This window comes from Panicum virgatum, chromosome 9N (genome assembly GCF_016808335.1).
Source record: "Panicum virgatum strain AP13 chromosome 9N, P.virgatum_v5, whole genome shotgun sequence".
Lineage (NCBI taxonomy): Eukaryota > Viridiplantae > Streptophyta > Magnoliopsida > Poales > Poaceae > Panicum > Panicum virgatum.
The window spans coordinates 58,566,084-58,585,012 of NC_053153.1; the positions used below are offsets into that span (position 1 = coordinate 58,566,084).

Here is an 18,929-nt window from a genome sequence, read left to right on the forward strand (position 1 = left end):
ACTAATTTTACTCGAAGCATCAAATATTATATCTAATTGGTGTTTTTCTTGTGCGTGCCCCGGCCCGTTGGCGTTTGTTTAGGACATAAATGAACTACTCCACTCACCCCTAGCCTAAATACAAGCCCAAGCGATATTCTCTCTCTCGAAATGGCTCTTCTCACAATTAATTAAAATCTAAGAACATGAACAACGAAACTCCAGTGCAGTTTTCTTTTACATCTATTCTTCTTATTTTTGCTACTTAATCAATGCAGTAAACAAGCAGCAACTCCAACATAAGGTCTGATTGCCAAACTCCACTATGCGTCTATGCTACGCTAGCTTCGCCTTGCTATGACGTAGAGCATTTCCAAGAGTTTAACAAATGGAGTTGGCATCCTTGATTTTTAGCAAAAATGCTTAAAATACCCCTCCAATAGTTTGGCAAATGACTTGGCAAAATATGGCAACTTGGCATAATCCTCTCTCACCGCGCATATATGGCAACTTGGGAAAGGGCTTGGCAAATCCTCTCTCTGCTTGCATGCTGTGTACTGACCACAAAAATAAAGTCTTCTCCCTACTTGCATGCTGCATATTGCCTTTTTTTATTTTGCCAAGTCCGAAATAGCAAACTATTGGAGATTTTTTACTTGACAAATAGTTTTGAGAGTTGGCAAATCTTGTGATTTGCCAAATAGAATATAGCAAACTTTTGAAGATTCTCTAAGTGAATTCAACTATAGGAGTTGCTGTAAGTTTTCAAAACGAAACACAATATAAATCAATGACAAATCTTCCTTAAAATCAAACTAGGAGGACTTGAATTTGGATGGTCTAGGCGTACATCCCACGTCCATAATGATTTGCTCGATATGGAACTCTAAAACAAAATCTGGACTTCTAACTGTTGTATCAAACACCACAAATGCTAGCAGTATATTGAATTATTGATGATTGCTTATACATCACTCGGCCCATATAAGCCCCGTGGCGTAGCTATTGCAGCCCATCCATAATGGACCCAAATACATACCAAGCTATTTTCCCTCTTTTTATTTGTTTTTATTTTTCCATTCCAATCTATATTGTTACTTTTGCCTAATCATATTAACATCACATAAACATAGATCTTTACATAACCTAGTTCATGACAGATCAATCTAATACGAAAAAGATTGATAGATCGTTATATCGGCGTTAGCAATAGCAGCCATGGATGCCCCAGCCATAGAGGAAGTAGTCGTACGTGTCAGTGTAGGAGCAACAAGATAGCGATGTCCCTCGGGTCGCCAACGGCACTGTCCTGGGCGAGCACTTGGCCTTTCATGCCCCTCCAGTACCCTTAGCGATCCGACCTGAGGTAGATAGAGTTTTAAAAACATGATTTGACTGCTAACCACATCCTTAATATTTATAGGCACTGTGGGGCTATGAACTAACATCTGTTTGGAAATAAATTAATGGATTTGCTGATCATAGTCCATTCATCATTAGATTTCCTAGTCAAGTTTAGGTGGTTTCAACGTTTTCTTAATAATCTATTATAATTTCCTTAACAGTTAAGATCACAATCCTAACCAAAAATATTTTCAACATATATATAACTAATCATGTTTATTGTTTACAATTTTATACATTTATATTGTTTTAGTATTTTTAAAACTTGACCAACAATCGAATACTAATTTACTCAACATTTTAAATAAACTAGTTTAAAAGTTTATTAAAACATTAATTGTTCATTCAAAATATTGAAGTGGTACATCCAAAAAGGTTGAAATAGTAGAATTCAAATGTAGACTTTTTCATAAACAAGCTAAATAAGAAAACTAAACACATATTACATCTCAATTATTAAGTTTATTCTACATAACATGGTGGTTTTGAAAACATACTCATGATCTAAAAGAAAAGGTACAGTTTCAAGTTTGACATATGGCACGCACCAAATTGTGACATATGGCACGCACCGATTGGTTTACTTTCACCCATTTCATCTCAGCTATCTATCTCTTGTGGTGCTAATCTCATACATTAAGATGATCAAAAAAAGATCTCATACATTAAAAAGTTTCGTAAACTCAAGTTTAACTTTTTTTTATAAAAACTGCCCGACGGTTAGCATCTCCCTTATCTCCTTGCTTGTTTCGAAGGCTCGGCAAAAGAAACCCGGCCCTGGCAGTACCAGACACGGCGGCACTCCCGTTGTTCCCATCCATGGCTTGCATTGCCAGCTACACAGCTGTGAATGTGGGCTGCTTGTGATTCGTTTTCTCTCTCCTGTCAGTTTGCTAATTTTGCTTGCTTGGTTGCATGCTCAGCAGAGATTTCTCCTGCCCAACCAACCGCGCAACGAAGCATGACCTCCTCCTCCTCCTCCCTCTGCTGCTTCCTGACTTCCTCCCCTCCTCCCATCTACTGCTACTTTAGCTGCTCCTCACCTAGCAGCTTCCCCTCGCAAGCTCGATCATCCGCGGGCAATGCATGGATCCGTCCTCGAGCTTCTTCATCATCTTGTTCACTTGACCTCTTCTCTTCTCCTTCCACTCACTTCCACTTGCCTAGTTATTGTAGCTTTCTTGGTTGATCGATCTTGATCCGACGCGATCAAGCTGCTTAATTTAGTTTCATATCTCGGTGATCCCGTTCCATCGATCCATCAACCACCACCATGGGCGATGCGGCTGTGCTCAGTAGCAGCGCCACTCGGCACAGCTGCAAGGTGTGCCGGAAGGGCTTCCCCTGCGGCCGATCGCTCGGCGGCCACATGCGCTCGCATTCCCTGGCCGAGGTGGAGACCGCCGTGGAGGACGATGCTGATGACAATGGTGAGGAGCAGCAGCAACAACGGCGGGGCTCGGATTGCCTGATGGTTCCGGCCGCCGGGGGTTATGGGCTGAGGGAGAACCCCAAGAAGACGCGACGGCTCTCGGGCCTCGATGGCGGCGGTCGCCAGGACGAGTGCGGCCATGGCGACCGCGGTGAGCTGCTCCCGCCATGCGCTCCGGAGGTGGGCCGCGAGCGCCGCCATGCTCCCGGAGCTGGCATGGAGGCGGAAGCGGAGCGGGAGCAGGAGGACGCCATGCTGATCCCGACCGAGCCGGCTGTCGGCCTGATGCCGGCGCCGAGGCGGAGGCGGCGCTCCATGCGCGTTCCGGCCCCCGCGCCGCCACCTGCGTTTGACAAGGAACCGGAGGACGTCGCGCTCTGCCTCATCATGCTGTCGCGCGACATCCTGCACCGCCGGGACTCCACGGTTGCAGGCGCCGAGTACTCGCCGGAGAAAGGCAGGAGGAGGCGGGATTACCACCACGACACCGACTCCGACGACGCCTCTGCTCTCTTCCAGTACGCCGACGTCGAGATCAGCACCAAGACCAACAACAAGAGGAAGCCCAATCGCAGCCTCGCCGGCGACGAGAAGCGGGCTCGGTACGAGTGCCCCGGCTGCGGCAGGGCCTTCCAGTCCTACCAGGCGCTCGGCGGCCACCGCGCCAGCCACAAGCGCATCAACAGCAACTGCAGCATCGCCAAGGTCGCGCCTGATCAGGCCGAGCTGAGCATCGAGACCAACGCGTCCTTCAACACGGCGTCACCGGACGCCGACTACGCCGCAGACGTTGCGCACAACACTGCGGTGGTGGCCCTGAAGGCGAAGCCGCAGAAGGCGATCAAGTTCGAGTGCCCCATCTGCTTCAAGGTGTTTGGGTCAGGGCAAGCGCTCGGCGGGCACAAGCGGTCGCACTTGATCGCTGGCGAGCTCTACGAGCGCGCGCATGCTGACGGAGACGCTGGTATCGATGAACCCGAGCAGCCTATGATCGCCGATGGGTTTCTTGATCTCAACCTGCCAGCTCCAGGAGCTGAGGATTGAAGCATGGCTGGTTGAATTGGGTATGTACAGACTCGGATTCAATTGATTCTTTGGAGTTTCAAGTTAGAACTTAGAAGTGAGCTTGGGGGGAATAAACAATGCAACTTGATAGTTTTGCTCGATTCAGCAAGCTTTTTCAAGCTATTCTTTTTACTAGGTCTTTTTGGTCTTCTTCATATGCAGAGAGTAATAACAAACAATAAGAACTTCATCTTCTGAAATTGGAGAAACTGAACTGATACAATGAAAGGCTTTCAATTTGGCTCGGCATTACCTTTCTCACTTTGAGTTCAGTCAATAATATCTTCAGCTTTCACAAGAATCTGCTCATTATTTTGTTTTGTTGCCTCTGTATATCTGATTTAAGAGTACATGGAATCTGCTAGCCTTTTTACCGGTTACAATTCATAACAAGAAGCAGTGGCAGCTTACTGGCACAAGGACTGCATTCTCTTGATACTGGTGGTTGGTTACATTAGGCAAAGATTGAAGCAACAAGCAGGTCTATCGGCGGCTCCCTTTCCATCTATCATTTCTCCCTTGCTCTTTATGCGACACACAACTGACACAAGGAATGAATTGTGACCCACCCTAACAGAAGCAATGGGTAAAACTAAAATAAAAGAAAAGAAAATAATAGGGGAGAGAAGCAAGCAAGAAACTTTTCTGAACAGACAGATGGAAAAGTTCAGTCAGGAGCTGCAATAACAGCCATGGGGTTGAAATGATTGGTTGGTAACTGCAGTGAACCGACAAGCAACAAGATCTTTGGTAGAGATTGATTCCAGATGATGGGTGCAGTGCACATATATATATTAAAAAAACTCGACCCGCGAGGGGCAAGCCGCCCCCCGAGCATTAATGTAAGAAGAAGGACATCTCACGCAGGCTGAGAAAACCCCCGAACCCCTGCCCCACCCTTACACAGGGGCGCCGTAATCCATACCGTAACCCGTGTGAGAGCGGGCCGGGGTGAGCCGGGACCTATTTTCATGTGTTTTGGCGTGTAGGCAGGCGAGGTGATTTTTTTAACCTCAGCCCGAAATTCGCTCCCACCAGGAGTCGAACCCAGGATCTGAGGAGTGCTACTGAGGCCACCTAACCAATCCGGCTAGGCACCCTTTCGCTTGCACATATATATATAGTGTAATCGGAATCGGACTAACATATATATATTAGTCTGATTCCGATTACACTCTCCCATCTAAGTACTACGTTGGCATATGTGATAATGTTTTCTGCTTCTGTCTTGATATTAGATGTTGTTAGAACTTTATTCTATTTTTTTTAAAAAAAATCATTGATTGGTCCAGCGAAGCCGCCTTCTGGTTCCATATGGTAAACTGGAGCAAATCAGCTTTAGAAAACATTACTGGTGTCCATTAGTATTCCTGCTTAGGAGTATTTAAGAAGAGGTACGCTATTCCATTGCCAATATTGCTGTTTATGTTCAAAGCTTCCAAAGCTAGCATGATAATATAACACGACTTCCTTGGAATGGGCAGACACGTCCTTAAAACAATACTGGAAGAAATGAGCAGCTTTCACAGAATAGTAGATGTCTCTAGAAAAAGAAAACGAAAAAAAAAGAGAGTGAGGAAGATATTTATGAGATTTGTGAGGTGCGCAGAGAACTTCCTATTTCTGGTTGCAGTAGACCTGTGCTCACCAAAAGAACACATGCCCTCAACCTCCAGCTGAAGCAATTGAGGCTGTTGAGCCAGGACAGCAGCGTGGCCAGTCTATTTTTGTAGAGATCCAGATCTACAGCAGATGTGTGTTCAGAAATCTGCTCCCTTCACTCCTTGACACTTGTACTGCCTATGTGTAGCTCAAGCTTGTTACTGGCCAAGAGAGAGAGAGAGAGAGACTCCTGAAGGTTTGACCAAGTAAATTAGCAACCAGAAGCCAGAACTGTTGACCGACAAACTTGATTTTCTATGTTATTTTGGCCAACTTGTTAGTGTATCATTGGCTTGGAGAAAAGGGATTAAAGAGTATCCTTAGTTCCCTACTACTCTAGATGTTTCTTGATTGTAATTATTTGGATGGTTGATTAGTTAGTGAGCAAGCTTTCCCAAAGAAATTAACATAAAGGTTAGCGAGCAAGATCATGTTCACAACAGCTATGCTTGGGTTACACTCTTCAGAAAAAGGCTCCAATCTTTTTCTTGCATCTATCTTGTGCGCACCATCATAGCCTCATCTCACTGGCAAATCTGACCTTATTTCAGTCGGCATGCTATCACGAAAAATAAAAAAGAATGAAACAGGATGCGGTTGTCATTGAGAAGAAGAGAGAATGAGATGGGTAATTTCAACATCTCTGTAAGAGGAAGCTTCTGCATCATGCTGTCATAGTGTGTGGTGAGTGGTGACACTGCAAGACGCATTGGCATGGCCAGTAACACCTGAAAAAAAACGGCAGCTCATCTGTGGGCTCACCCTTCGAAAGAGAGAAGGCAATCGTTCAATCAGCGGGCAACGGTGTCACTATCTAATACATTTCGCCTTTTTTAGCAGAAACAGTAGTGGACTCCCATTATGAGTCCCTTTGGCAGGTCTTAAAAAATAGCTTCAAACCGGCTCCAGCCGAAACCCTGTTAAATGGGTGGTTTTGGAGCGGCTCCATGCATGAAACCATTGGTGAAGTCCAAAACGCCTTCCAGTATAACGGTGGAGCCACGAAACACGGCTCCAACCAGCTCCTCCTCTTCAATCCATTCATAAAGATGAAGTTGTTTTGCCAAATATTTTCCAAAATAGATTCGGCTCCACTAAAAGAGCCGCTCCATCATCCGGAGCTAGAGCCATTTTTAGAGGTGCAGCCTTGCCAAACGAGCTCTATATTAAAACAAAAGGAGCAAAATGTACAAAGACTAGAATCCATTTTCCTAGAAGAAAAAACTATACATACAACACGAAAGAAAACTAAAAATAGCAAAAGTTTAAATTCTCAATCCAGTACAAAATCAGCCTCCATGAAGAGATGTTGAATGTCTTGCTTAGCCTGTAACATGTTGACATTAAAGAAAAGATGAGCTGTTTTCGCTGTCTGAGCACCCTCAGTTGCGGTCATTTCTATAAATCTTGTGCTTCTTTGTTTTTTTAGAATATCTATATTATGTTCAATCTAATCCAGTAGAAGCCATATGAATATTTTTAGCTTGTTGCTGGCCTATAACCACAAGCGACCACCGACAGCCAGGAGCAAAGCAAAAAAGGAAAGCCGCTTGACAAAGCGTCAGATTATCCGAATAATGTGCAGTTACAATATCTGGAAATGAATACATTGGGCATCCCTCGAATAATGACTTTTTACATGAACACAACACGATAGATTGTACATACAATTGTATTAATTCAACGAATGAGGGGGAGAAACAAAAAACCCTGTGGAAGCTCAGTTTGCCTCCACATGCACTTCACAAAATGCAGCAAAAAGGCTTGACATGCTGAAGAATGTACATCTCCATGAGGCTTCCATAATCCATGTTCACTTAATGGATAAGTGGTCGGATGTTTCAGCTACATGAGCCACGGCACATCACAGCATCTCAGAGCAGAATTCCAGTCGAGCAGAGCAACAGTCTGAAGTAGATGTCATATTCAAGCTTCTGCAGAGGTTCTGGCTATGCATTATTACTAGATTGCTGTTCACAGTTCTTTTTTCATAACTTGCTTGACAAGAAATACTTTAATGTAATCTCTCTGTTCGAGAAAACAGTACACCAGATTACTGGAATATCCTCTCTGTACATCTACACAGATGCACCTTGGTTCCCAAGGTTTCTTGTAGCATGATTCGGCGAAAAGTCGGCACACTGAGCTCTAGGAGCATCAGAGCATGAGCTCCATTGTGTCAGCCGTCAAATGATGCTTGCAGCTCATCTTGGTTGTAGATATGTGCTATATTCACTGCAGTTGAATAGAGAGGCATCTGGTTTGGTAGATGTCTGCACTCACCTGCATTTTCAATTTCCTCCCCATGGAAAGAAGGTCCAGCAATATGTTCTCCTTCATATTCTTTATGGTTACCCTCTATGGGCAGAGAATTGTTGACGAAATATTCACGTTTAGGGGACTTCACTGCAGAATCCTCTTCCTCCTGCCCAGGTACTGGAGAGTCGCCATGCAGTTCATCATCATCACTGTCCACTCGCAACTGGTCTGACCTGTTCTGCTGAGCCCTCTTCCGGAGCATGAAGACATTAAAGTAGTAGCTAACAAGATCCTTACTAGTTTTACTAGGAAATGCATGTGGGAGGTGATCCCAAAAGTTTTTTCCCAAGGAGACAGGATTTGAGAAAACAACTCTTTCGAATAGCTTCTCCTCATCCTCAGTCCATCCCTGAGCGATATCCTCTCCCATTTCACACAGACCTAACTCACGAAACTTGTCCTGTCCCAAACTCATTTTGAGAGATCCCCTTGCTTCAATAACATGCTGTCTGGCACACCTAACAGAACCTTCATCGCTGCAGTCACAATCTATTTTGTTGTCTCCAACCCAATCTACAGGAGATGAGCTGGATGATATTGGAATGACACAGTCCCTGACCCACTTGTCACTCTCACAGTCATAACCTCGGGAAACAGGTTCTGAAGTAGAAGCAGAACTACAACCCAGATCAGCACAAAAACCAGAACCACCAGGTACACTCACAGAGACTTGGGGTCTCCATTCTGGAATGTCAGCCTGGTGCTCAGGTCCAATTGGCACAGCCTTTCTAGGGAGGTGCTCATGAACAGGTGAATCAATGTCACCAACCAGGTTATATCCAGCAACTGGTCCACAATCTTCAAAATAACCGGGGAAAGAAGTCACCCAATCAGGCAAGTGTAAGTTTTCCACTCCAACTGATTGCTCGCGGTTAGGACAAGGGATGCCTGAGCTAACACTGCAGGTTGTGGCACCATTACTTGCAGGAATGTGATCCGGTTGTCTGGTCTTGACTAATTCATCAGGCAAAGCTAAAATAAAAAAATAATAGTTACAGCTAGATATCTTTCATATCAATTATTTGTTAGAGCACTGAACACAGAAAGCTAGTGGAGTACAAAACCTGAAGCAGATATTTCAGCCTCCCTGGTGAAAGGGTGTTCCTCAAAGGAATATAACCAGGCATCGTGGTCTGTTTGCTTTGGACGTTTGCAAGCAACTTGGCATGGCTTGACATCAGAATGAGGCCGCTTGTCATGATTTAGTGTGGCAGATTGGCAATTCTCTACAGGGAGCCAAGGGAAGCTGAAGTTCTCAGGAGAAACTGAAGAACTGTCCTTACAGCCATTTCGAAAATTGGATTCCTCAGAATTTCCACTACTGTCTAGTCCCCTCATGTTACCATAAGAAAGAAGATCAAATTGGTCGGCATTCTTCTCGTGTGTGAACAACATATTATCCTGCCAAAAGACAAAACAGAATATTGAATATTTGAATGTACATCCAAGAAATATTCAACTATGGCAATGCCAATGACATACAATTATTTTATAGGTACATACAGAAGGAACGCCAACAGAGGTTCCTGCAACTCTAATTTCACGCACCATATAGACAAATTAATGTCCCTCTCTTACGAGATAATAGTAAAAATATTAAACGATACAGCAATTGATTTTACATGCATGGAAGTTTATTCCAAGCTGCGCTTCCGGTCCTTAATTGTCAAAACTCAAAATCGCATCATACATGGAAGCCCATATATATGACATTTTCTTAGGCAGCGTAGAAGTTTCAATGCAACATTTTTCTATATTTTCCCACTAGGACTTTTTTCCTTTCTTTTGTGAGGACACTAGAATTTTTTAATAGCCGGCTGACAAAGAAGGGCCACGGACTGATTAAAACTACTCCTACATCGACAAAGGCAAGATCACTAACCGCGGCCTCTGACTCGCAACATTCATCTCCAAATCACGCCGATTCCGCAATCGCATCGCGTTAACGCAAACCTTAACCCTAGAATGCGATTAAAGGAGCGCGGGGAGGGGAAATGGGTACCGATAATAAGCCGGCGGCGCGGGCAGCTCGGATCCGCGGCCGATTCGGGGAACGGGGGCTCGATGCGGACGGAATCTTAGCCGGAGCGGGGCGGGGAATCGCAAACTTGGGGGCGAATCGCGGTGGGCGTGGTGCGCTTTTGTTTAATGGCGCCAGTGCCAACTCGTGCCGCGGTCGAGCGAAGTTACCTGAACGCCCCTGGCTGCTTTGCCTAATCGCAGCGCGGGACGCAACTGCAGCAGCAGGTCAGTTCTAGAAGCACTAAATCCGGAAGAGGAAGTGCGATGGCCTCCACTGGCACGAGGCGGTAGGGGTGGTAAATGGTCCCAAATTTTGAACTAAAAAAATGTAAGAGTCGGTTCTAAAAAAAATCGAATTCTAATTTTATATAATTTTAAACTAAATAATTTAAGAATCTTGTTGGGTTGTAAAGAGGCCACTAGGGTCATGGCCCATTACCACCCCTACGAGGCGGCGGTGCCGTGGCCACCAGCCCACCACGTGTTACGCGTCGCGAAATAGGGACGCATGCTCAAAAAAGAAAAAAAAAGCGAAACAGGGACGCGAAAAAGGGAGTGGGAGGACGCGAAGCTGATTCTGCGTTCCCTCGCTTCGAGGGCGAGCATGCAGACCCGCACCGGCGGACTGAGCACCATGGTTAAAAAAACCGTTGGGAACCGGTCCGGTTTGATCGGTTATCGGTCAAACCGGTCCGGGCCGGTTACGGTTTCGGCCGGTACCCAACCGGCCCAAATTCAAAATTCAAAAAATGAAAAAAAAAATTAAAAAATACTTAAAAATACTTCAAGGTGCGACGAATCTAATGGTGTCAAATTTTCTCAAAAATTCATTCATTTAGTATAGTTTGCGGGGATTTGAATTTAAATCAAAAAAAAGAAAAAAAATGGGCCGGCCCATTAAAGCCCACCGCATATGGCGACCTTCATAGCTTCCACAACCGAGAGCTGGGGGGTCGCGCGACCCCAGAACCCTACCCTCCCCACCCCGCGCCCTGTCCACCGCCCCCAATTGGCGACCGGCGCCCGCAGCCGGCAAGCCGCCGGGTGCGCGCGACTAGCCGGCCGGTAGGTCCAGTAAGCCGACCCGGTCGCGGATCTAGTGCTCCGCACTGCGCAACCGGCGTGCAGGGCCGGCCAGCAGGCCGGGTCGAGCGGCTAGCCGGGCGTAGGAGCCGGTAAGCCGGTCCGACCGAAAGCAAAGGTATGAACTCTGATTTTTTTATTAGAATGATTTGTTAGGTGTATGATTTAGAATATTAGATGATTTGTTTTAGGATTTAGGTAAGAGTTAGGTGTATGAGTGATATGTTTTAGGTTTTAGGTAAGATTTAGATGTAGGATTTAGGATTTTATTTATGTGATTGATATGTTTTTATTATCCATTTATGCAGATAGACAATGATAGACAGAGATAGAGATGTTGTATGGGAACATTATGAAAAATTTTATCCCGGATGGCGATGCAACTATTGTCGTACGCAGAAAGGATGAGGTGGTGCGACTAGATTGAAACAACTTTTGGCTGGGCGCGGGGTGGAGGTGGTCCATTGCAGGAATGCCACTCGATTTGGAACCAACTACATATTTCTAGAGAGCATCTATCGGAAACATGATCGTTCATGCAGTGGATGGCATCTACTGAGTTCCAACACAGCAAATGGGCGGATACCGAAGATGGTAGATTTACTCATGCCAGGTTTTCAAGTATGGAGTGGTGAGATGGATTGAAATATATCGTCGACATGGTTCAACCAATATACAAGTTCCTTCACTTCGTTGATCAGGACAAGAGGCCCAACATGTGCGAAGTCATGATGGCCTACCAGACTATGAAACGGGAGCTGCGGTCTTTCTTTGGAACAAATGTTTCCACACTGAAGGAGTATGTTGAGGTGGTGGACGAGAGGTTGGTGACGTTTTCATAGGCACGTATGTGGGTCCAGGTAAGACTATAGGAGTCATCTATTTTTAAGCTCTATTGACCTTATGCTTATTTGAAGTGATTTATATTTTGCAGCTGCTGTTCTAAATCCGAGGTATGCATATACGATGGATCCAACTCAAGAAATGTTTCGTGGACTCAAGGATACATTTCAGCGCATGACGGATCTCCAGAGCGTCGTGCAGGCATTGCAGGAGCTTGACCTGTTTCGGCAGAAGGTTGGCGAGTTTGGAGGTGAAATGGCAATGAAAATGGCGATGGACCACAGGACATCCCCATGTAAGAAACTATTCCGTATGACATTGTTTTGTGCTCTATTTGAATATATTGCTTACATACTCGGTTGCACATGCAGCGTCCTGGTGGATGATGTTCGGATCAAGCACTCCAAAGCTGTAGTACCTTGCCATGCGGCTTGTTTCACAATATTGTTCGTCCAGTGGATGCGAGCTAAACTGGAGTACTTTTGCCTTGCTGCATACAAAGGTTCGCAATCAGTTGTCGCATAAGAAACTTAACAAGCTTGTCTATGTCAACTACAACCTTCGTCTCCGACTTGAGGAGGTCTCCGGCCCACCGATGCGTGAAGAAGGTGATTTCATTGACCAGCTGGCCCATCTTTCTTTCTATAATGAGAATAATCCGGTGCGGGAATGGATGGAATATGGTAGATCTAACCGGGCTCCAATTCTGGACGAGGATGATGATGAGGGCGACGTCTGTTGGCACTCCTTAGCCTAACGAATTACTCCGCAAGCGCACAGAGACCGATTGTAGCTTTCACCAGGGAGTACACCTGGGATATCAAATCCATGGAACGGTAAAGCTTCGACCAAACTTAAAGATCGTCAGCCAGACACAACTAGCGAGAAGAAGATACGGGAAGGGGGCCTAACTCCATATAACTTACTACTCTGACTAGCTAACTAGCTACTACTTACTTGATCTGCTTCGGCGGCTGGAAAAGGAAGGACTTCAGAAGGGGACGAGAGGGGAGTCCAACGGCAACCTGCACTATTGCTATGAAAACACCCGAACGTGGTGGACTACAAAGGACGGATAGGGCTATCACCACCTACCAACTACCACAACGGTTCCGTGGGGTGGAATACAACCTAAGGTAACTACCATGCCTGAGCACCACGCCCACAGCCCTCGAGCTACTTGCTCCTACCGTGTACTTAGATAGAAAGCAACCTCAGATAAGTAGAACTTGCTACTTACGCAGACTCAGGATCCCGCAGATCAAAGTAAGTACTTAACTAGTAACTAAGACAGAAAGTAAAGCAAGCGAGAAACTGAAGTTAAGACAAGGAACTTACTCAATTAAATTCCTTCGAGGTGGATACAAAGTGGAGTAAGACCGAGAGAACTCGAGTCCGCTCCTTTCTGCTCGGCTTTCACCAGAGCACTCACCTCACTCTCTTCCTACTCAACACAAGTGTACAAGAGACTCTCTTCTCTATGGAATGGTGTGTGTTACAAGAGGGGTAAGGTGCTCTATTTATACTACTCTGAGGTTAGTACTGGGCTGAGCATCAGTTGCACGCCGGTAAGACGGTTACGCTTGTCTTTCATACCAAGGTAGAGCTTCAGAGGCCACCAAGTGGGGCCGGCCGGCCTCCCCTAGGCCGGCCGGCCTGGGGATGTGGCCGCGTGGCCACCGCCTTTGCAGGGACGCTCTGGATTGTTTCTGAAGGTCGGTAGTGGTTGCATAGCTCCAATAGTGGCAGTTAGAGGCCGGCCGGCCTGGGTCTGACTTGGCTCAGGCTCGCGTTGCACCGACTTGTTGCCCTCCAGGCCCGTGTTGCTTCCTAGGTTGAATTGGGCTTTGATTCTTCGAGTTGTCTCGGGTTTTGATCTCCACTTAACATGGTATAGGCCTTTCGGTCTTAACTCATGAACTGTACAAAACCCATCTTATAGTGGCTCCACCTCAGGCTCAGGGAACTCTCCACAAAGTTTCAAGGCCAGACATGACAGGGGTAGGCCGGTCAGCCTAGGGTTTGCCCCATTTTGGCCCAACTTTGCACCAGCTGCTCCTGACTTCAAATAAACATCAAAACTTATGGAACTTGTTAATGTTAGTAGAAATCATAGTAATATAGTTCCAAATGAATGAAATCTGAAGGAATGTTGGCGGTAAAAATTATTGAAATCGACCGCCAACAACATCCCTCTCCCATCCCATATTGTTAGAGATCAAATAAACCTCTCAGATCTACATGAGGCTACAGGGGATGATTCCATCAGCGATTGGGCACGTAAAAATGTGGGTGACACTCACCTAGGGAAGAGGAAGTTCCAGAAGGGGCCTACGAAGGGTGACCTGAAGCGTCGAAAAGGCAAAGCAACAGCAAAACCAGTGAGCAGCGACACCGAGACTGATGATGGCGAAGGTGAGCGTAGTCCACCGTATCAGGAGTCCAAGGATAGCAGCTCGGCCGGTGATGGTGATGATAGTGACGGTGCTGATGCTGATGCTGTTGCTGGTGGTGGTGGTGGTGGTGGTGCTGGTGTTGGTGGTAGTGGTGGTGCTCGTGGTGTTCGTTTCACAGGTATACATTGCACCTACATATGCACACATGTTTCTGACTATGACTACTAATTATGATATATGGTTGATTGCAAGGGAGACTCAGTTCACACATGCTACTCAGGACACCGACCATGGAGCACCACAATCACAGAGGAGAACGGTTGGACCGATGGACTACGACACTCCACGGTACTCTTCTTCCTCCTACAGCGATTCCTCACAGTCTTTTCACTACCCCATACCTGACATTAGCATGCAGCCACCAACGAGATGGGTGTACGAATGGGAAGACCCCCATTTTTATACTATGTTAGTTCCGGAATGGGAGACAACATCGACGTGGACGGGCCAAACTTAGCAACACTACTAGGCTGAGCTGCTTAGAGTGCGAGGTATCGCTGTGATGTCCACCGCCGACTACTAAACCGCGTCCCAAATGGGGGTCTTCCCATTTCTACGTTGAACTTTTGTTGATGTGTATAAGTGTATGCACGCTTATGACTCGGTATTTGTATGCACGCTTATTACTATTGTATTTGTATGCATAATTATAAATTGTTGCTTTGGTGTGGTCTTTTACATTAATATGTGCATACCTCATGCCAAAATTTCCTTTTATTTCGCACTGGGGAACCACTTTTAAACCGTCAGAATTTTTGGTTAAAACACCGGTTACCGGTTAGACCGGACCGGTAAACTGGTCAAACCGGTCGGAACCGGTTGAACGGGGGCTTTTGAATTTGTTTTTGAATTCCACCGGTTTCAACCGGTTTCTGGTCAAACCGGTCCGGTAAACCGCTACCGGAGGGCGGCGGTTTGATCGGACCGGTCGGAAAAAAAACCTTGCTGAGCACCCACCCATGTGTGCTCGCCCAAGACGTACTCCGCGGGACTAGGGTAGAAAATGGGACGGAAAATTCCCGTCCCGACCGGCACCGTTTCCCGCCTAAACCGATCGTGAACCGTTCCCGCTGGAAAAATAGAAAAACGGGGAAAAAACAGAAAAACGGGCGGGAACGGGAACGAATTCGTTTGGGGTGTTTTCCCGACCGTATTCGCGGTTCCCGTTTTCATCCGGGATATTGCCGCGGGAAATTCCCGGATTTGTGTAGCACAATTAGCAATTCACCCCACAGCCCAGAATACCCTCCGCAGCCCGCAGGAGTCAAAGGACAAAAGGCCCATAACCGGCCCAAGGCAACCCGCAACCCCCCCAAACCCTAACTGCCTATCGCTATCGGTGCCTGCACTTCCATCCCCATTCCATCCGACCCGACCCTGCCCTTGCGACCCCGACCTAGCCGCCGCCGCACCCCAGAGGTCGCCCCTTGCTGCCGCAGTGGCGGTGCGCCGGAGCCGAGCGACCGCCGCAATGCTCGCCTGACGCCTCTTCCACCCGCTCGCAGGCCACAGCGGCACCACCCTCTGACCTCCCGCCATGACGCCGTCCGCCACCGTTAGCCCGTCAGGCGCGAGCGCGTCCCCAGGCGCGTCCGCACTCCGCCACCATCAGGCGCGTCCCCCGGTTGCCTCGTCCATCGTCCCGTCGTCGGCCGTCCCTAATCTCTGTGTGGTCCACGGCCACGCCCAGGCAGCCAGGCCCCTCCGCCGAGCCGCCAAATGGCCAAAGCTAGAGCACGTCTTGGCGCACGCACGGTCCACGGTGACTGGTGAGTGACGAGTCACGAGACGACGACATGCAGCTGCCATCCCGAGGTTCAGCAAATGCTTTTGTTTCTTCGGCCTCAAAGCGCCGGCTTTTACTGGAGCCTTCATCTCAAGCGCCGGTGAACGTGAATAGCAGCACACTAGATGCTACTGCATTTCCACCACCAGGTACTCAACTACTGATTAGTGATTGAAGCATTTTATTTTTTGCAGATTAGTAGATAGTTGTGTATGTGACTATGTATGTATATCAATAGTTGTAGTTCAGTTGAGGTGTAGTCATTTTGGTAGATAGATCAGAGATCCATTGGTGTACACATTTTGATTTTTAGCTATATTGGCAGGATCTAAGAGGTCAAGGGCAGGAACTGGAAACTCTAGTAAAGATCTTGGTTTCTGTTTTTCTGTAGCATCTGCAAAGTGCAACTCCAACTCCGGCATCTAGTCCAAGCCCAGCAGCGACTGATGCAGCTTCTATGCCTTCTTTGCAAAGTGGAGGTGGTACTGATGGGATTTCTTTGCCAAGGGGATGTGGCGGTGGGGCTGCTAATGGAAGTAGAAGTAGTGGTGCTGGTGGTGGAAGTGAAAGTGGTGGTGCTGCTGGTGATGGAAGTGGTGGTGCTGCTGGTGGAGCACAAGTGCAAGCACAACAAGGAACTAATACTGACAATGCCATCAATGTTGAGGATGATGCGGGTCACATTGATGGAGATGGGCTGCCTGCGAAGAGGTAGAAAAAGTGTACTTCTGATGTATGGCAGTACTTCAGCAAGAAAATTGTGGTAATTGAGGATAATGGCAAGGTATATCAGCAAATGTGGGCACATTGCGACTTTCCTAAATGCAAACACAAGGGCAGATGTGAGAGCAATTATGGGACAAATGGTTTTTGGACACATTTGAGAGTTGCACATAGCATTGTGAAGGGTTAGCAGTAGCTCAAGGCGGAAAAGGATGATGGAAAGAACATCACTACTGTAACGCCTTACAGGTATGATGAAGAAGCTAGTTTGAGGAAGTTTTACTTAGCAATAGTCATGCATGAGTATCCATTCAATATATCTGAGCATGAGTATTTTGTGGAGTTCATTAAATCGCTGCGTCCTAGTTTCCCAATCAAGTCTCGTGTTACCATTAGGAAAGAGATATTGAACATGTATGTGCATGAAAAGGAAAAGTTGAATGCATATTTCACTACTGTCAACTGTCGTTTTAGTGCTACAATGGACATGTGGACTTCAAATCAGAATAAGTCATACATGTGTGTCACTTTACATTGGGTAGATGAGAATTGGTGTATTCAGAAAAGGATTGTCAACTTTGTTCATGTAGAGGGCCGCCATACTGGTATAAAATTATCGGAGACATTCACTGAACTAATGGTTAAATGGTATGTTGACAAGAAAGTTTTTTCTCTCACATTGGATAATGCTGCTGCCAATGAAGTGGCAGTCAAAGATATCATTGCTGATTTGCTTTCCAATACTAGTTCTGCATTGGTATGTGAAGGGGCATTCTTCCATGTGAGGTGTGCTTGTCATATTCTAAATTTAGTTGCAAGGGATGGTTTAAGTGTAATTGCACCCACAATTGAGAATATCAGACAACTGGTACTTGCTGTAAAGGGATCTCCTCTGCAATGGGATGAGCTCATGAGGCGTGCAAATGAGTGTGGATTGGATACTTCAAAGGGGCTTTCTCTTGATGTTGCAACAAAGTGGAACTCAACCTATTTGATGCTCCGAGATGCTCTGTACTATAAGGCTGCATTCATGAGGCTCAAATCATCAGATCGCCGTAGGTATGAGAAAATTACACCTTCTCCTAGTGAATGGGCCATGGCTTTCAAACTCTTCCAATGCTTAAAGAAATTCTATGATCTCACTGAGCTTTTTTCTGGAACATTATATCCAACTGCAAATCTGTTCTATAGAGGTTTTTGTGAGATTAAGATTTTGCTAGATGATTGGAGTCATAGTGAAGATGAAATCATTAGTGGAATGGCTACTAATATGAGTAGGAAGTTTGAAAAGTATTGGAAGAAGTCATCAACCACACTTGTTGTTGCTTGCTTTCTAGACCCTAGGTACAAGAAAAGGCTTATAGAGTTCTACATGAGGAAATTCCATGGCAATACATGTCAAGTCCATGTTGATGCAATTGTTGATTTAATCAAGAAACTTTACCAGTCTTATGTTAATGCTGAACCATCATCTTCAAGGCATAAGAGTAGAGCAAATGAACCTAGGGATCTTGATACAGCAGATCTGTTAGTTGACAATGGAGATGACAAACTAGAGAACTACTTGTATGAGTAGTGGACTTGAAGGGGACGATATGAATGAGTTGGACAAATATATGGCAGATCCACCTTTGAGGCTTAGTGGTCATTTTGATATTTTGGCATGGTGGAAGAATCAAATTGATGAGTATCCTATTCTAGCAAAAATAGCTCGTGATCTTCTAGCTGTGCAAGTCTCTACCGTTGCCTCTGAATATGCCTTTAGTGCTGGTGGACGTGTTGTTGATCCATTCCGCAGCCGCTTAGATCCTGAAATGGTTCAAGCTTTGATATGCATGAAGGATTGGGTTGCTGCAAGAAGAAGAGGTGAGCTGTGATTTTGTACATTTTTTAGTGTTGTTCAGATTCAATTTTTGTACTATATTTTACCATATCTTGGCTAGTTCATGTATCTTGCTGATTTTCAGGTAAGAGAGTTGGTTCAATTGTTGGTGACCTTGAAGTTATAGAGGTCCTTGCAGAAAAGCTGAAGCGTGAGGTACATTTTTTGTCATCATTTTTTTTGTGACCATTGCTTGCTGTTATCATTTTTTGCTCACTGTAATATGCTTTCATCATTTTTTTCGTTACTGTAATCATTTCTTGAAGTTGCTGT

The 18,929-nt window shown here is 45.9% G+C and overlaps 2 protein-coding genes across 2 annotated transcripts; one reads left to right on the forward strand and one right to left on the reverse strand.

Annotated features, from left to right (window-relative positions):
* Positions 1–2,127: 2,127 nt before the first annotated feature.
* LOC120691748 (zinc finger protein ZAT4-like) lies at positions 2,128–4,129 on the forward strand. The gene has a single exon (XM_039974929.1). The coding sequence runs from the start codon at positions 2,657–2,659 to the stop codon at positions 3,857–3,859; it is 1,203 nt and encodes a 400-aa protein (XP_039830863.1). The 5' UTR covers positions 2,128–2,656; the 3' UTR covers positions 3,860–4,129.
* A 2,945-nt stretch (positions 4,130–7,074) lies between these two features.
* Positions 7,075–10,093, reverse strand: LOC120690250. Its single transcript, XM_039972841.1, has 3 exons — positions 9,864–10,093; positions 8,926–9,262; positions 7,075–8,833 (listed from the first exon to the last, which is right to left on the reverse strand). Exons 2-3 carry the CDS (start codon positions 9,254–9,256, stop codon positions 7,722–7,724), a joined length of 1,443 nt encoding a protein of 480 aa, XP_039828775.1. The 5' UTR covers positions 9,257–9,262; positions 9,864–10,093; the 3' UTR covers positions 7,075–7,721.
* Between the last annotated feature and the right edge of the window lie 8,836 nt (positions 10,094–18,929).